Below are 17,372 nucleotides of genomic sequence, written 5' to 3' on the forward strand. Positions count from 1 at the left end.
TACACCCATGACTCTGTGGCTAGGCACGGCTCGAATGGCATCTATAGCATTTGTTGATGACACAACTATTTTGGCAGAATTTCAAATGGTGACAAGAAGGTGCACAGCAGCAAGGTAGATCAGCTGGTTGAGTGCTGTTGCAGCAAGAAACTTACACTCAACATCAGTAAGACCAAAGAATTTATTGTGGACTTCTGAAAGGGTAAGACCAGGCAACACACACAAGTCCTCAGAAGGATCAGAAGTGCAAAGGGTAACCAATTTCATGTTCCTGGATGTAAATATTTCTGAGAATCTATCCTGGGCCCAACATATCAATGCTGTTACAAAGAAGGCAGGACAATAGCTATATTTTATTAGAAGTTTGAGGAGATTTGGTTTGTCACCAAAGATGCTTGCAAATTTCTACAGATGTACCATGGACAGCATTCAAACTGGCTACATCAACTGGTATGGGGTGGGTGCTGGCACTGCACAGGATTGAAATAAGCTGCAGAAAGTTGTACACTCAGTCATCTCCATCATCGGCTCTAGCCCCTGCAGTATGTAGGACATTTTCAAGGAGCAATACCTCAAAAAATAAAGCGGTATCACCATTAAGGGCCTTCGTCACCCAGAACGTGCCCTCTTCTCATTGCTATCATCAGGGAGGTGATACAGGAGTCTGAAGTCACATACTTAGCGATTCGATAGATAACTCAGCTAACAGCCACGTGACTCAGCAGTGAGAAGGCTGAGTATTATTTCATAAACAATACAAGTCTCAGGTCGGTATGATTTGGGGTTCAATCAAACAGGAAAGTTGTGATGTTCTGACTAAAGGAACCTTGATTCGAGCTAACCCTGTGTAAATACTGCCCATACACAATTATCTGTCGGCAAGAAGTGACAGATTATACATGGCGTAAAATTATAAAGAAAGTATATTCACAAACAAGAGAAAATCTGCAGATGCTGCAAATCCAAATAAGCATCACACACAAAATGCTGGAGGAACTCAGCAGGCCAGTCAGCATCTATGGAAAAAAAGTACAGTTGATGTTTCGGGCCAAGACTGTTTGATAAAGCTGACATTATCACCAAAGCTGGGTATTCAGGCGTATTCAGGGTATTCTCTTCCAAAGCTAGGTATTCAAGGGTATTCTCTTACTTATGTGCTGGACCCATGGTCTGCGTGAACACATTTTTGATATATATATATATTTTTTTTTTTGATATCTCTCTCTTTCCCTCTCTCACTCACTCACAGATGGGTTGGTTACTAAGCTTGCAGCTGACACTGGGTGGGGAGAGGGGGGTGATGTTGTGAACAGTGTAGACACTTCCAAAAATACAACAGGAGTTGGATCAGTTACGGATATGAGCGGAGAAGTGGTAGATGCAGTTTAATCTGAACAAGTGGGAAGTTTTATAGTTTGGGAAATCAAATGTTGAGAAAAATATAAAGTTATTGGCAAGTACTGATTTGTATAAGAATCTTGGAGTCTAAGTCCATAGTTCATTAAAAGTAGTTATACTAGTGTGTTCAAGGCCACTATGGCATGTTTGCCCTCCTTGGATGGGCATTGAACACAAGATAAAGGAATTCGTGTTGTAGCTATATGAAAATGTGTTCAAGCACTTGGGAGTTTTGGATGCAATCTGGTTCCCCAATTACAGCATGGATGCAAAGTCTGAGTGAAGAATCTGCTAGAATAAAACAGAAACTTCTGCATTGTCTTTGATAATGCAGTGTATTAAATAGCTTGCTAAACTGTAATAGCTCTCAAATTTTAAGCTTACTGGTATCTCAGCAACAATCTTTGAAGGAGTGCTATATTAAAAATTTTAACAACACATTCACTTCAACTCAGAACTTTACTAAATTCGGAGATCCAAATTTCTTTAATATATCTTCCTTTTCAACATTTATTAGTTTGTGCTTCATTTTAACATTGGTATTTTTTCCAGCCACAGCCAAACTGGTAAGTGGATTTGTGGGAGTTTGTTGGTGGAGTCTTGGTAGTGGTAATGCCTTTGACAGTCATGGGGTAAGAATGGAAATTTTAACTAAAATAAATTGAATTACTATTTTCTTTCAATCTTACTTTAACTCCAATAATTTAGACATCCAGACTTTGGTGTCAGACTGGCATCATTCTGGAATATTGGATGTGCTTTTTACCACTCCTAGCAGCTTTAAATGTTAAACAGTGGAGCTATAAACTTTTAAAAGAGCACTGGAACTGGGAGCCTGGTGAGTCTAAAGGGAACATGGGAAACTGTGACCCAGTTAAAAATTAAAAGCAAATGTGAGAAAGTTTGCAAGTTTACAAGGTCGGCCAATCTACTCCACCCAAAAAGCACAAAAGCTTCAGGGTTTTAGAAATGAAATACATGGGCTTATCTCTCATTTTTCTTCTTGCCACTTGCCAAATCAAAACACAGTCTTTTATCCGTTATTTTCAGCAATGCCTTCTGGTCACACTTAACTCTTCATTGTCTTCATCTTTTCAAGAGCAAAGTCACAAGACATTAAGTCACACTATTTATTTTGTAAAATCCAAAAGGTTTATTTGAACTTAAACTCTGGGAAGCATACACATTTTTAATTTCTTCTAAACCCTTCAAGATATCTTTCAGCCAAAGTATCAAAGCTCTGGTACTTACTGGCTCAACACATTTTAACTTGTCTTTACACAGATTAGGGGGAAGCATGGAGGAATTGGCCTCAAACCCAATGTGTCAAAAAAAGGAATATTTATATTTTTAACCTAGTACGTGTTGTTACCAGATGTTAGGAATTGTATTACCGTCTTTACAGAGTCGAGCACGTATTCTGACTGTCTGCCAATTTCATCCGACTCCTTGCCAATAATAACCAATACCTACTGTAATTATCTTAGAAATGAACAAAGAATTAACAAATCAGCACTACTGAAAACTCTTAATATTTCTAGTACTGCAATCGAAGTAACTTTCATTTGGGGTAAAGAATAATCTTTCTAAAATAGAAAGGTCTGCAGTTCAAAGGCTCCTCTGGTAATAAATACAACTTCACGGCTTCATTAGAAATATTTATTTCACAACAAACCCTAAAGTAAAGATAAACACTCATAAAAGTCACCACAGTTATTTTGGAAAAGGATATGTTATTCCAAATTACCCCAGAAACAAAAAAAATAATAACCTTGTTTCTCAGATAATTATTATACTAATACAATGTTACAGACTGACAAAATTTGTTTGCACTGATGACGTCGCATGTAAAAATGCACAAGGCATTGCTAGGTGTTTTGATAAATTCATAAACAGTGAAAAATAAGTATTTCATCTAACAAGAATCTAGTGAGGACAGCATTTCAGGTGAAATATTTTGCAATAACTTCTTCCCTCAACTATGTTCCAGAGAAGAGTGATGAAGGAAATGCAGATGTCACCCATGTAACGTTTTAAGATGGGTAGGAGCAGATGGTATGCAAAAGTACTTAATTGGGGGAGGGTGAATTATGATGCTAGCAGCAGGAATTTGGGAGCGAAAATTGGGAACAGACGTTCTTTGGGAAATGTGCAAGTTGCTTAGGGTGCACTTGCATGGGATTTTGGATAGGTATGTGCCACCGAAGCAGCAAAAGGATGATAGAGTGAAAGAACCACAGTTAACAAGATATGGAACATCTAGTCAAGAGGAAGTAAGAAGCATACTCAAGTTTTAGGAAGCAAGGATCAGACAGGGCTCTAAAGTGTTATGCGGAGGCCAGGAAGGAGTTTAAGAAGGGGATATGAGATGACTTGGTGAGAAGGATTAAGGAAAACCCCAAGGCTTATTACACATACATGAAGAAAAGGAGGATGACTGGAGTCAATACGCCACCTCCCCCCCCACCCCCAGGAAAAGCAATTTGATACAGCTGCAAAATAGAACATTAAGAAAATACAAATCAATAAATTACCAATAAATACTGACAATGCTGAAAATGCATTGAGAGCTATCACTCCAGATCTTAAAACATTACAGCTGTTTCTCTTTCTTTGCCTGACCTGAGTAGTGCTTTCAAAATTCTTATTTTAGATTTCCAGCACCTACAAGTTTTTTTTTTGATTTTCAATAAAGCACTATTCCTCCAGTTTTGACCGACTTCTCTGCTGAAATTTCTTTTCAGTACTTTACAAAGAAAGTTTATAGTGTTTGTACAAAAAAAGTTAAGACCAATTCAACTGATGTTTCACAAAAGATACAGTACTTATTTTACAGTTCTATGAACAAAGTTCACCATGAACAATATTTTTAGAATTTGAACACATTTTTCCAGCTGCAAGCAAAGTCACATTGTATGAAATGGGAAGGCAATACATACCGTACAAAGGTCTTTATATTGGAGTTTCTGAAACTTAGTGTCAGAATTCCCTGCACACAACTCCACATACCCAAGGACAACCTGGAACACTGTGTTGTGAATTGCCTGAGTGAAGTGCATGTGCAATTGATCCATTGCAGTCTGTAAAAGAGTTTTTAAAAAGTCATTTTTTGAAATACACATTATAATAGTAACCATGTAACAATGAATTAACTTCAGAGCAAGGTTTACTAATGAGAAAAATCACTGTTAAAATCATTTTGGAAGCATGCTGATGATATGGAATTGTCTTGAATTATAAATAAAGTATGTAATCACCATTGTCTTAAATACTCCCAACAGAATGATAATAGACAAGCAGGAAATGAGAGTGACCATTGGGTCCCTTCAGTCTGCTCCACCAGAGTGATTGTGGCAGATCATCCAAATTCAGTACCCTGTTCCTGCTTCCTTCCCAAATTTCTTCATCACTTTAGCCAGCAATATTGATCTAACTCCTGAATATATTCTATACCTCTGCAGCAGAGAATGCCACAAGTTCATCATACATTGTGTAAAGAAATTTCTTCACATTTCAGTCTGAAATAGCTTACTCTCTATCTTTAGATTGTGACTCCTAGTTCCAGACAATCGCCAAAAGGAACAAGTTTCTTTTACTTAGTCTGCCTAGCTTGCCAGGATTTAACAAGTTTTAATGAGGTCCTCTCTCATTCTTTTAAACTCAATTATCCAATAGTCACTCCTCAAAGGTCTGGAATCAGTTTTGCAAACCTAATTTGCAAGAACAATGTTCCTCAAATAAAAACACCAAAAATACACATAGCATGTTTGGTTTGCAGCAAATTAGTTGCAAATAATAGACAAACTATCAAATACATGTCACTGGTGATCAAAAGTAACTTTCCATCAGACTCCAGATGAATTTCACTTCTAGACACACTGTCTCCTGAAAAAATTGCCTTGTGACTATAGCCCAAATTTAAAAATGAAAACATTACTCAGAAAACCTGTGCCAAGACAGAAAGATATGCATTCAAGGAGTTCAAAATCTTGGGGACATAAGTTTAAAGCAACATGCAAAATGGTTTAGAAAAGATTAGAGGGAAAAAAAATCCAACATTCAAAGGAGAGTCTGGAATTTTATCAAAAAGATGGAGGCAGAAAACTAAAGGAGATATGCTGTTGACCACTTGCTGAGCTATGAATTACATAATTACAGGCAAAAAGACAGAAAATATTAACTTAATTTGCTCTTTTACAGCTGACATTGAGAAGAGCTGAGTGCTATCACAAATCTCAATGATTCTAAGCAAAAGGAAAGCTGTCAATGATCAAGATAATCTTGCAGTGAACTAATTTCTGTTCCAGCAATATGAACTCACCTGCATTTGCTACATAATTGGAGTAGATACATAGCAATCACTTGAAAAAACATACTCTCAACTACAAAGACATGACAGCAACTATATTTCATGAGGAGTTTGAGGGGATTTGGTATGTCACCAAAAACTCACAAATTTCCATAGATGTACAGTGGAGAGCATTCTAATGGGTTGCATCACACCTGGAGGTTCAATGCACAGGTTTGGAAAAAGCTACAGAAAGTTGCCAACTCAGCCTGCTCCATCCTGGTCACTAGCACCCCCCAACCCCCAGCATCAAAGGACGTCTTCAAAAGGCAATGACTTAAAAAAGCTGTATCTATCAGTAAGGACCCCCTTCACAAAGGACGTGCCCTCTTCTCATTGCTACCATTAAGGTGGTGGTACAGGAGCTTGAAGACAAACACTCGCTGTTTTAGAACAGCTTGTTCCCCTTTGCCATCAGACTGCTGAATGGACAATTAACCTGTGTACACTTCCTCGCCATTTTCCTTTTTATTTTCTTCTCACTGTACAGTGGATTCTAGTTAATTGGGACACATTGGGACCAGTAACTTTGGTCCATTTGAGTGGCTGCCCCAAATAGCCGAAGTTTCTTGCAACTAGTGAAGAAAGTAAACAAAAATGACAAACTACCAAATAACAAATTAGAACGCTAGCAATAATACCACAGTACCATAAAATTGTATTAGTTTCTAATGGTTATGGACGGAAGGATTTATCCAATGCACATGGATGTTTTCTTTTGATTGACTGTAAATGAACAAAATCAGCATGGACATTTAGTGTAGATAATGGACTGCCTTTGTACAATGCTTTTGACAACTGCATCCACCAAATCTTCATTTTCATTGTAACATTCAAGATAATTGTCAATACCATCAAATTGTTTGTAGTTCCTAACTTGAAGTAATAGTTTCATTTTCACTTCAACCATTTCTGGCATCTCCACGCCTGAACACTTGAAACCGCAGTGAACAAAACGGTTCTGAATTGACCTGCTTATTTCTCACCAACCATCAGTGACAAAAAAAACAATCATTGCTTTGTGAACACAAGCACACACAACTGATGCTATTTAAAAATTGTTTACTCTAAGTATGGAGTTTTGTCTAACAGCCAGCAAGTGCACGCAACTGACACTAGTTGGAAATTGGCCAAAGTCTCCTGCCCGAATTATGCGGCATAATGTCCCATATAAATGAAGGGACCCCAGCTAGCTTCTTGATTAGTTTTTATTCTTTCAAGTGTTGTCCTAAATAAGCAGCTGCCCCAATTAACCAATGACCCAATTAATCAGAATCCATTGTATATTTCTTATTGTAATTTATAGTTTTTTAAAATTATGTATTGCATTGTACTGCTGCCACAATACAGCAAATTTCACGACAAATGATCGCGTCTAAATCTCATAACCAAGTCAGATTGTTTGAGATCCCCTCAAGTGGAAACATCCTAGTAAGATTACTCCTCTTTCCTCTAAACTCCCAATAATACACAATAAATCTCTAATAATCCAAATTCTGATCATTTACAAACTCTGATGGTTCAGCATTTAATTAATTGGGTGCTGATCTTCACAATCCCATGGTACTTTGGAAGCTGAAACATAAAATATGCAGCAAGTTACTAAAGGGATTCTGAGGGTTAAGATTTATATGTACTTGGAAAGACATAGATTGATTAAGGATAGTCAACGTAGTCATACCCACCACTGTAACTAAAAAAAACTGCTTATGATCCTCCCCCCCCAATTACCTTAAATTATGTCCTCTCATATTCGCCATTCCTGCCCTAGGAGAAAGGCACGGCCTGTCCACTCTATCTATGCTGCTTATCATCTTATACACCTCTATCAAGTAACCGGTTATTCTCTTTTGCCCCAAAGAGAAAAACACTAGCTCGCTCAAATGCTCCTCATAAAATATGCTCCCTACTCCAGGCAGCATCCTGGTAAATCTCATCTGCATCCCTTCTGAAGTTTCCACATCCTTCCTATCATGAGGTGACCAGAAATGAACACAGTACTCCAAGTGTAGTCTAACCAGTTTTACAGAGCTTCTACATTACCTCACAGGCTCTTAAACTCAATCCTCCAACTAATGAAGGCCAACATACCATACCACTTCCTAAAGGCAACTATGAGTGTAGAACCCAAGATTCCTCTGTTCCTCCACACTAAGACCCCTGCCACCAACTCAGTTCTCTCCCTTCCAAAGAAAATGAATAAGGCAAGGGATCAGCAACAATTTTATTGACCGCTCCATTCCTACTTGATTGCTTATCAAGAAGATTCAGTTGTTTCTGTGAAATTATTAAACTTCACTTAAAAATACTGTAAAATTTTGGGAGGAAGGTGCATAAATAGTTAATGCCAAAATGGAAGCACTGTCTCAGCATAAACCTGGAGACAAGTGTTGGCCCATTTCTAAAACAGAAAACTGACAGAGAACAGTAAAAAAGTTGTTCTTGCCACTACACACTATTTCAATGCATTCAGCTTTATCGTTTCACATTTGAAGACAAATACTTGCAGCAGAGTAAATTTTACAAAGCATCAAGTCTTCCTGTGCATTGAATTCCATGGTGCAAGGTAAAGGTAACTAAAAATTTAATCAATAATACAGCATATTTGGTGAAAATGAAAACGTGCAGCATTAAATTCTATTTACCTGTGTTTTTCCCAGTAGTCTATATGCAAGTTGGACCTTAGTATAATGACCAACTTCAAAGTGCTTGCAAGTTTTTGACAGAGCTACATCTAATTGCTCCTAAATTAAAAGGAATGGAATAAAAGGCAGGAATTTAATGAACAGGGTATGCACATAATTGAGTCACTACCATCAGCTAAGTAGGTCAATAATTCTCTAAATACTTTTTAAGTTTCCACAGCTACTCAGCTGGTAAAGAAATGGATGGAATAAACAAAGGTTGAATGAAAATATTTGCATTGATTAACTTTTGGCAAGAGATATTTCTGCTGATATCCAAACTAGCTAGTGATCATCAAGTATTTAACTAGGCAAATCACTTTTAAGACTATTCTTCAACAGTTTGTTTTGAAAATATGAAATTAATATGCACAAAGGTAACTTTACAAATTAAAGATAATAAAGCATCTCTATATGTAGGACTCGCATATTTGAACAAGTGATTCACGACACAAGATAAAAACAATCAGCTTATAAAATGAATGGTTAAAACAAAATTAGTCTTTTAGGTAATACATACTCTCTGTCCACCTTATGGTCTTTAGCCTAATCAAGAGATGTAAAACAGTCTCAGCCAATCATTTTAGTCCTCCTGAACTTACACTGGCGTTTTACCAAGAACTAAACAAACAACTGATCATTTTCTAAGTGATAAAATAAATAAGGAATTTCATATTGGTGATGACAAGAGGGAAAGGAAAGATCTGAACTGTTCTCTGATTGTACCATAGTATAATTGTAAGCTATTGCCTCAACAAATTTGTTAAATAAGCAAAAACTTGAAAGTTACTATAACTTAAGAGCATAGTTTACTTACACAATTTAAATAAGCACATCATTATGATAGCATATTGAGATAAAGGAGGTACCGCTGGGTCTTTTTAAGAACATTGAGGTGAATAAGACCCAAGAGCATAATGGAATACACCACAGATTACTGAGAGAGGCAAGAGACGACCAACACGTGTCCACTCTAGCCACAGTTGAGGCCTGACGGACTACTAAGTAGCTAATGTTGTCCAATTATTCAAGAAAGGAAATAAGGCTAATTCTGGAAAATATTAACCGGCGAGTCTCACGTCAGCAGTGGGAAGTTACTTGGAGAGGGAAAACTATTCAGAGACGATTCTGTGAGATGGAATTTATGAGCATTTAGAAAACCATAGCCTAATTAGGGATCGTTAGCATGGCTTTCTGCCAGGCGAGTTATGTCTTATGAACTTTATTGAGTTTCTCGAGGAGGTGTCAAAGGCGATTAACTATGGATATTGTCTACATGGAGTTTAGTAAGGCATTTGGCAAGTTCGCTCATGGGAGGCTCATCCATAACATTGAGATGTATGGAATCCCCAGTGACTTAGCCACTGGCTTTCCCCATAGAAGGTAGAGTAGTGGTCAATGGAAATTATTCTGGCTGGAGGTCTGCGACTAGTGATGTTCTACAGGGATCCACACTGGGACCACTGTTGTTTGTGGTAAATGACCTGGAAAGAAAACATATGAAGCTTGGTGGTGTTATAGACAGTGTGGAATACAGACGAGATGAAGATATGGGCAAAGAAATGGCATATGGAGTTTAACCATGCAAAATGTGAGGTGTTGTACTTTGAAGTTCAAATATAAAGAGACAGTACACTTTTACTGGCAGGACCCTTAACTGTGTTGATGTGCAGAGGGATCTTGGGATCCAAGTCCATAGCTCCGTCAAAGTGGCTGCACAAGGTTAATAAGCTGGTCAAGAAGGTACATAAATGGTATATTTGACTATTAGTTTAGGAACTGAGTTCAAAAGTCAGAAAATTACATTGAAGCTTTATAAAACTCCAGTTAGACAGCATCCGCAGTATGGCCTTCAATTCTGGTCTCCGCATTAGAAAGATATCAAGGCTCTGGAGAGGGTACAGAAAAGGTTTAGTACGTTGCCGCCTGGATTAGAGTGTGTGTGCGTGCTATAAACCGAGATCGGACAAATTTGTGTTGCTTTCTCTGGAGTGGTGGAGGCTAAAGTGAGATCTGATAGAGGTTTACAAAATGAGAAGCACAGATAGTGTAGACAGCCAGCGTCCTTATAGTAGGGTTAAAAAGTCAAAAACCAGAGGATTTGTATTTAAAGGTAAGTGAGAGGAAATTCAAAGGACATGTGGGGCAAGTTTTTTTTTATACAGTGTGATGAGTGCCTGGAATGCACTGGCTGCAGTGGTGACGGAGGCAAATACAACAGGGGTATTCAAGAGGCTCAGAGAAACACACAAATATGCAGGAAATGGAAGGACACAGACATTGTACATATAGAAAAGAATAATTTATGTGGAGTGGGCATTTGATTACTAATTTAATTAGGTTGGCACAACATTGTGGGCTGAAGGGCCTGTTCCTGTGCTATACTGCTCCATGTTCAAAAGCTTGTCAACAAGAATTCGAGGCTTCTAACTTTATGCTTGCATTTCTACCTTATATGATTTATTCTAGCAAAAAATATTTAATATCATTACCTCAATTTGTTCCAAAGTATCCTGTAACTTTGAATTCAGCTCACTTAAGGAAAAGAAACAATAATTAGTTTACCATATGTGAATTAATATGTGAAATACCACTGGTGAGACTAAAAATGTTAATCACATTCAACCCATAAAATTGGGATTAATAAAGAGGTTATGCCAGGTTTTTAAAACAATCTGATTAGATGGTTAGAAAATTATTCTAATTTAAATTCTAATCATTAAAACTGATTAACTTAGTAGAAAATTCACTCATGCAGAAGAAATGTTAGATCCTTGAGTGAAATATGAGTAATGCAGTTTGCATGGTATGTTGAATGAAATATTGCTCTATTCTGGTCCCCCAGCCTAATAGTCAATGCTTGTTCTTTAACAAATAAAAGAAACATTCCTGAAGGAAGAAAAAGCTTCACAAATGAAGCAACCAACAGCTTGTTTACTAAAGATGCAATGTAGCCAGATGCATCAATTCACTAATTTGATACAAGTGCTGCCTTTCTGGAACTGAACACAATACTAGACAAAATTGTGTTAGCATGTTGAGCACGTTTTCATTATGCATTAAACAAAAATAATTAACCCAAAGTACATCAATCCTATGCACCTGTTTCTCTTCCTTGTTGCAAGTGAAGACTAGCACTGCACTCCGCCAGTGGTAGCTTCGAAACAACAACCAGGATTGTCACACCTTTCTACCCAAGTACAGCTTCATTGAAGGACATTCTGTAAGTGTGCTTAATCACTGTACTTGGCATTCTTCCAGTAATCAAATCTGCAGGGTCTGCAATTTGTCAAGGACTTGGGTTCCATCAGCAGATTCATCTGTTTAGAGGTGAAAAGGGACTTGGAAGTCTTTTGCAGGATTCCCAAATGATTACCTTGCATTTTGAGTAAGTAGTAAGGAAGGAAAATGTAATGTTAGCATGAATTTTGAGAGGACTAGAATATAAAAGCAAGGATGTAATATCAAGGCTTTACAAGGCATTGATCAGACTGCAATTGGAGTGTTTTTTTTCACAGTTTTGGGCCCCTTATCTAAGAAAGGATGCACTGGCATTAGAGAGGGGAGAGAGAGCAACTGCACAAGAATGATCCTGGGAATAAAAGGGTTAACATATGAGGAGAGTTTGAAAGCTCGGGCCTGGAGTTTAGAACAATGAGGGGGTGCAGGGGATCTCATTGAAACCATATCAAACATTGAAAGGCCCAGATAGAGTGGATGGGGAGAGGACATTTCTAATACTGGGGAGTCTAGGACCAGAGGACAGTCTCAGAACAGAAGGACATCCATTTAGAACAGAGATGAGCAGGAACTTCTTTAAACATAGAGTGCTGAATCTGTGGAATTCATTGTCACAGAATGCAGTGGAGACCAAATTATTCTGTATATTTAAAGTGGAGGCTGATAGGTTCTTGATTGGCAAGAGCATCAGGGTTACGGGGAGAATGACGTTGAGAGGGATAATAAATCAACCATGATGGAATGGCGGAGCAGACTTGATGGGATGAATGGCCTAATTCTGCTCCTACAGCACGTCTTATGATCTTATTCAGGGCCCTAAACAGTCCTTCCAGGTGAGGCAGGAGCAAATCCATCAGGGTCATTTATTGTGTCTGGTGTGGCCTCCTCTACAGCAGTGAGCTCAGACACAGATTGAGGATTTGTTTCATTGAATATGTAGGCTCCATCTGTTTAACAGCCATATTCTCCCAGTTTCCAGCCATTTTACCTCCACCGCATCCCACAGAGACACTATTTATCGTTGTTCTATAGTTTTTTTTACAGTAAGTATTTAAGCAGAGGGATCTGGGGGTACACGTCCACAGATCCCTGAAAGTTGCCTCACAGGTGGATAGGGTAGTTAAGAAAACTTACGGGGTGTTAGCTTTCATAAGTCGAGGGATAGAGTTTAAGAGTCGCGATGTAATGATGCAGCTCTATAAAACTCTGGTTAGGCCACACTTGGAGTACTGTGTCCAGTTCTGGTTGCCTCACTATAGGAAGGATGTGGAAGCATTGGAAAGGGTACAGAGGAGACTTACCAGGATGCTGCCTGGTTTAGAGAATACGCATTATGATCAGAGATTAAGGGAGCTAGGGCTTTACTCTTTGGAGAGGAGGAGGATGAGAGGAGACATGATAGAGGTGTACAAGATAATAAGGGGAATAGATAGAGTGGATAGCCAGCGCCTCTTCCCCAGGGCACCACTGCTCAATACAAGAGGACCTGGCTTTAAGGTAAGGGGGTGGGAAGTTCCAGGGGTATTAGAGAAAGGTTTTTTTACTCAGAGAGTGGTTCGTGCGTGGAATGCACTACCTGAGTCAGTGGCGGAGGCAGATACACTAGTGAGGTTTAAGAGACTACTAGACAGGTACATAGAGGAATTTAAGCTGGGGGCTTATATGGGAGGCAGGGTTTGAGGGTCAGCACAACATTGTGGGCCGAAGGGCCTGTACTGTGCTGTACTATTCTATGTCTATGTTCTATGTTTTAAAATACTTCAAATAATAACTAAGGTAGGGTTCAGAATCAGGATCAGGTAATGTGTTGGAACTGCATAACATGGGAAGCTGGTGGACCCCATTGTGGTTCTTGGCAACCACTTCTGCAACAAGTGTGGGTTGTTCAAGGAAATCAGGTGCAAAGTTGATGTGCTGAAATCTGAGCTTCAAACACTGCGATGCATCAGGGAGGGAAGAGTTACCTGGACACAGTGATTCAGGATGCAGTCACATCCATTAGATTAACTACTTCAGATGTGGTCTTTGGTTAGGGACCAGAGTGTGAGACTGCAAGTGAGGTAGGTAGGATCCAAGAGGTAGTTCTGGAGCAGCCTCAACCCTTGATTAGATGTGAGACTCTTGCTCCCTGTGCAGATGGGAATGGGACCTATAGGAAGGGTAAGCAGCTGAACCATAGCACCGTTGTTCAGGAAGCCATTCAAAACCTGTGGGGAGGGGGGCGGGTGGAGAGAAAAGAGAAGAGAAATGCAGTTCTGTAATTGGGGATAGTATAGTCATAAATCTCTATCCCCAGAATCGCAAGTCCCAAAGACTGCGTAACCTACCTAGTCCAGGTTTTTCTCAAATTTGTCTCCATGTTGCCTGAAGTTAAATTCTTATCTCTTTATAAACTTTGTCTTATTCTTTATTCTGGGGTAACCTCTCATTCCTGTTTATTTTATCCTTACTTTTCCCCCTACTACTTAGTTTAAGCCCTGCCCATAGCCCTAGACATGCGATTTGCCAGGAACCTGGTCCCATTCCAATGGGATGGACTCCACCTGGTCCAGACGTAGTCCATCCTATTGGAACAGCTCCCTCCTTCTCCAATACCGATGCCAGCACCCAGTGAATTTAAACCCACATCTTCCACACCAATTTTTCAGCTACGCAAATCAAACTGCTGGGAGATGGAAGAGGAAGAAACAATTCTTAAAATCTTATGTTCAAGGAAGAGTTTCCCCATACAAACCACAAAGAATAACTGCCAAGAAATTGGATTTCTTCCATGATTGGAATGCTAAATGGGTGCACCCAACCTGCAAAACTGCTGAAGTTTAAAAAGTGGTGAAAATAACTAAAAGAATTATCAGGATGCTCTCCATGAAACAGCCCCCCATCCCCTATTAAGACAGTCTCCATCTGTTTCCTGATAGCTGCAGTTGGTAAATAGGCTAATTGACAGCTGCCTGGTAACCTGAAATGCACTCTCCGTTGCAGCCACAGCAGCATAAGGATTCCATAGTGAGGGCAAGAGATGGCAAATGGATGTCTCCACCGCTTGTCCAGCCACAGACATCACCCCCGTCCAAATTCCACAATCTGACTGGCATCCAAAAACAGCTAATCCTATATCTTTACCGGCCCCAAACCAACTGCCAAACACAGGACCATAATACAGCGAAGATCAGAGGCTCCAATCCCTATATTTAAAAGTTGTTGCAAGTTCACAGATACATATAACAAGTCCAGTGCTGAAACAGATCAGGCATCACAAACCCAAGTACAACAAAAGGGCTGAATATCAGTGCCCCATCGTGAATACCACTATGGTATCAGCAACTTGGTTTTTGATTCACTCCTTGTTTCAACAGCTGGATTAGGTGAAAAGTATAGCTGGCACAAATTTCAGTCAGTACTGGATCATACACTTCAACATATTGAAATTACCATAAGACAGGAGCAGAATTAGGCCACTTGGTCCATCAAGTCTGCTCTGCTGTTCCATCATGGCTGATTCATTATCCCTCTCAGCCCTATTTTCCTGCCTTTTCCCCGTAATCTTTGACCCTGTCTAACCATAAAACTCTACTTTAAGTATACTGAACAACAGCTGCTACAGTCTGTGGCAACGAATTCAACAAATTCAATGCCCTCTGGCTAAAGAAATTCATTCTCATCTCCGTTCTGAATGGACATCCCTCTACTCTGAGGCTGTGCCCTCTGGCCCTCCGCTATAGGAAACATCCTCTCCATGTCCATTCTGTCTCGGTCTTTCAATATTCAATAGGTTTCAATGAGATCCCCTCTCATTCTTCTAAAATCCAGTGAGTACAGGCACAGAGCCATCAAACACTCCTCGTACGTTAACCGTTTCACTCATGGAAAAATTCTCATGAACCTCCTCTGGACCTTCTCCAACTACATCCATGCTAAGGTGCCCAATTTACCAACTGGAAAGACTTTGCAAATGAGCAGAAACAAGTTTAAAAGGTGCACAAAATAACTTGATACACAAAAAGTTCTCCTCTTTCAACTCAGTACTGCACAAGGTGTACACCTTACATTTAGTTTAATCTCTATCCAAATGAAGCTGAGTGTTTCTTAAATACAAAAATCAATAGTTTGTTAGTTTTTACCATGAATTTCTCGACCCCTCTCAAAATCCATGCTGTCCCTCACACACCAAGCCTTCATTAATGCTATTTTTTATTCTCCTCATATTTCCATTAACTCCCCATGACCTTAACGCATACCAACTGACTCGGGGCAATTTACCATGATCAATTTACCTTGTTTTCTGGTGTTTTCTGACTTAACCCCCATAATAATTACATGTAAGTGAAATTTTAGATTTACAGGGTTAGCATTCAGCATATCAGAGTAAAACCAAATCTAGCTGCAACCACCCGAAGTACATTTGATTCAATTTACAGATAAAAGATGAATAGAACACTCATATTTAATACAGGAACTGTAATCAGTTCAGTAGCCTTTCTTTACAAACAGTAGCCAGGATAACAGAGTACATTTTAATGAGGCCTGGAGCTACAAACGTTGAAGTTATGGCTTGAGGTTATCAATCACCCTTGTAATTTTGCAGAGAGCCAAACAGTAATCAGTTAAAAGTTTTAACAATATAACAGTAAGTTAACTATTGTAAGATTCTTTTCCTCCTTACCAGACCAAAGTCATTGGGCTGGGAGGAGAAACAGATACAAGAAGAGAATGATATAAATAATGAGGAATGGTTCTATGAAAGGGAATAGCAAAGCTACGTGAAAGTTCAAGACATTAAAATTAAGGGAGTTTCAGGAGTTTAAGTGGAAATGTAAGTAAACTCTGGAACTTTGGGAACAGATGAATCAGAGTTTACCATTGCATGTACATCATGGCTGAAACAAACAGTTAAAATTTTCATGAATGATGGAGAACCAGAATTTTAAGGTGGTGTGAATGCAGGAACACAGAGAATCTCAAATGAAAGAGAAATATTAAAGAACTAAGCTGACAAAAGTACGATAATACATATTTCAAGTTGTATGCTGTCACAAAAGATATGAACTTAGAGACTTAGAAAATTATAGACTGAACTTGCATTACAAATTACATTGAACTTATTCAATGTAACCAGCCTTCTTGTTCCTGGAACTTCAAATAAACCAGATGTTTGCCTTTGTCACCAGTATGCACCAGTTATATGCATTCCAAACAACTAGCAATTGCATGCCAAAGTTTAGAGAGGATCACAGGTTATCATTTCTGGAAAAGGAATGCCAGATTTAGCACAAAGAATTAGTAATAATTCAATTACTGATTCAAACCATCATCTGACATAATTTTGTGGGCATTTCACACTTTGCACTTCGGATAGAAATGGAGCAAACGTTCTAAACAGAATGAGGAATTTACTTTTAAAACGAAAATTGAAGCTGATGAACCAGATGCCAATATTCCATGAAGGCTGAATGACATTTGGATGGAAGATTTTCTTTGAACTTAAATAAAGAGATAGTTACAAAATTGTTTATAATTCAGATTACAAAATAAAAACATAGTCAGCTTGAATAGTATGTTTAGCATTTAAAATATCAATCCCTTAACTGGAATCAAGGTCACAGAAATTACAATATTCATCCACAATGGTAATACTTCACCTCAAATTATAAACACACTTCAATACTAATTGTACAGTCAATCTTTGTATTTCTCATGTTTGA

At 38.6% G+C, this 17,372-nt stretch overlaps 1 protein-coding gene across 1 annotated transcript in view; it reads right to left on the reverse strand.

The window, feature by feature from the left end:
- vps50 (VPS50 EARP/GARPII complex subunit) overlaps positions 1-17,372 on the reverse strand; it is a 216,257-nt gene that overhangs the window by 116,384 nt on the left and 82,501 nt on the right. Inside the window, exons 10-12 of the mRNA XM_072253436.1 lie at positions 10,923-10,965; positions 8,392-8,490; positions 4,338-4,478 (exon numbers count right to left, since the gene is read on the reverse strand). Of these exons, the coding sequence (XP_072109537.1) occupies positions 4,338-4,478; positions 8,392-8,490; positions 10,923-10,965 (283 nt within the window). The remainder of the gene's footprint in view (positions 1-4,337; positions 4,479-8,391; positions 8,491-10,922; positions 10,966-17,372) is intronic.

Source organism: Mobula birostris, chromosome 3 (genome assembly GCF_030028105.1).
Source record: "Mobula birostris isolate sMobBir1 chromosome 3, sMobBir1.hap1, whole genome shotgun sequence".
Classification (NCBI taxonomy): Eukaryota; Metazoa; Chordata; class Chondrichthyes; order Myliobatiformes; family Myliobatidae; genus Mobula; species Mobula birostris.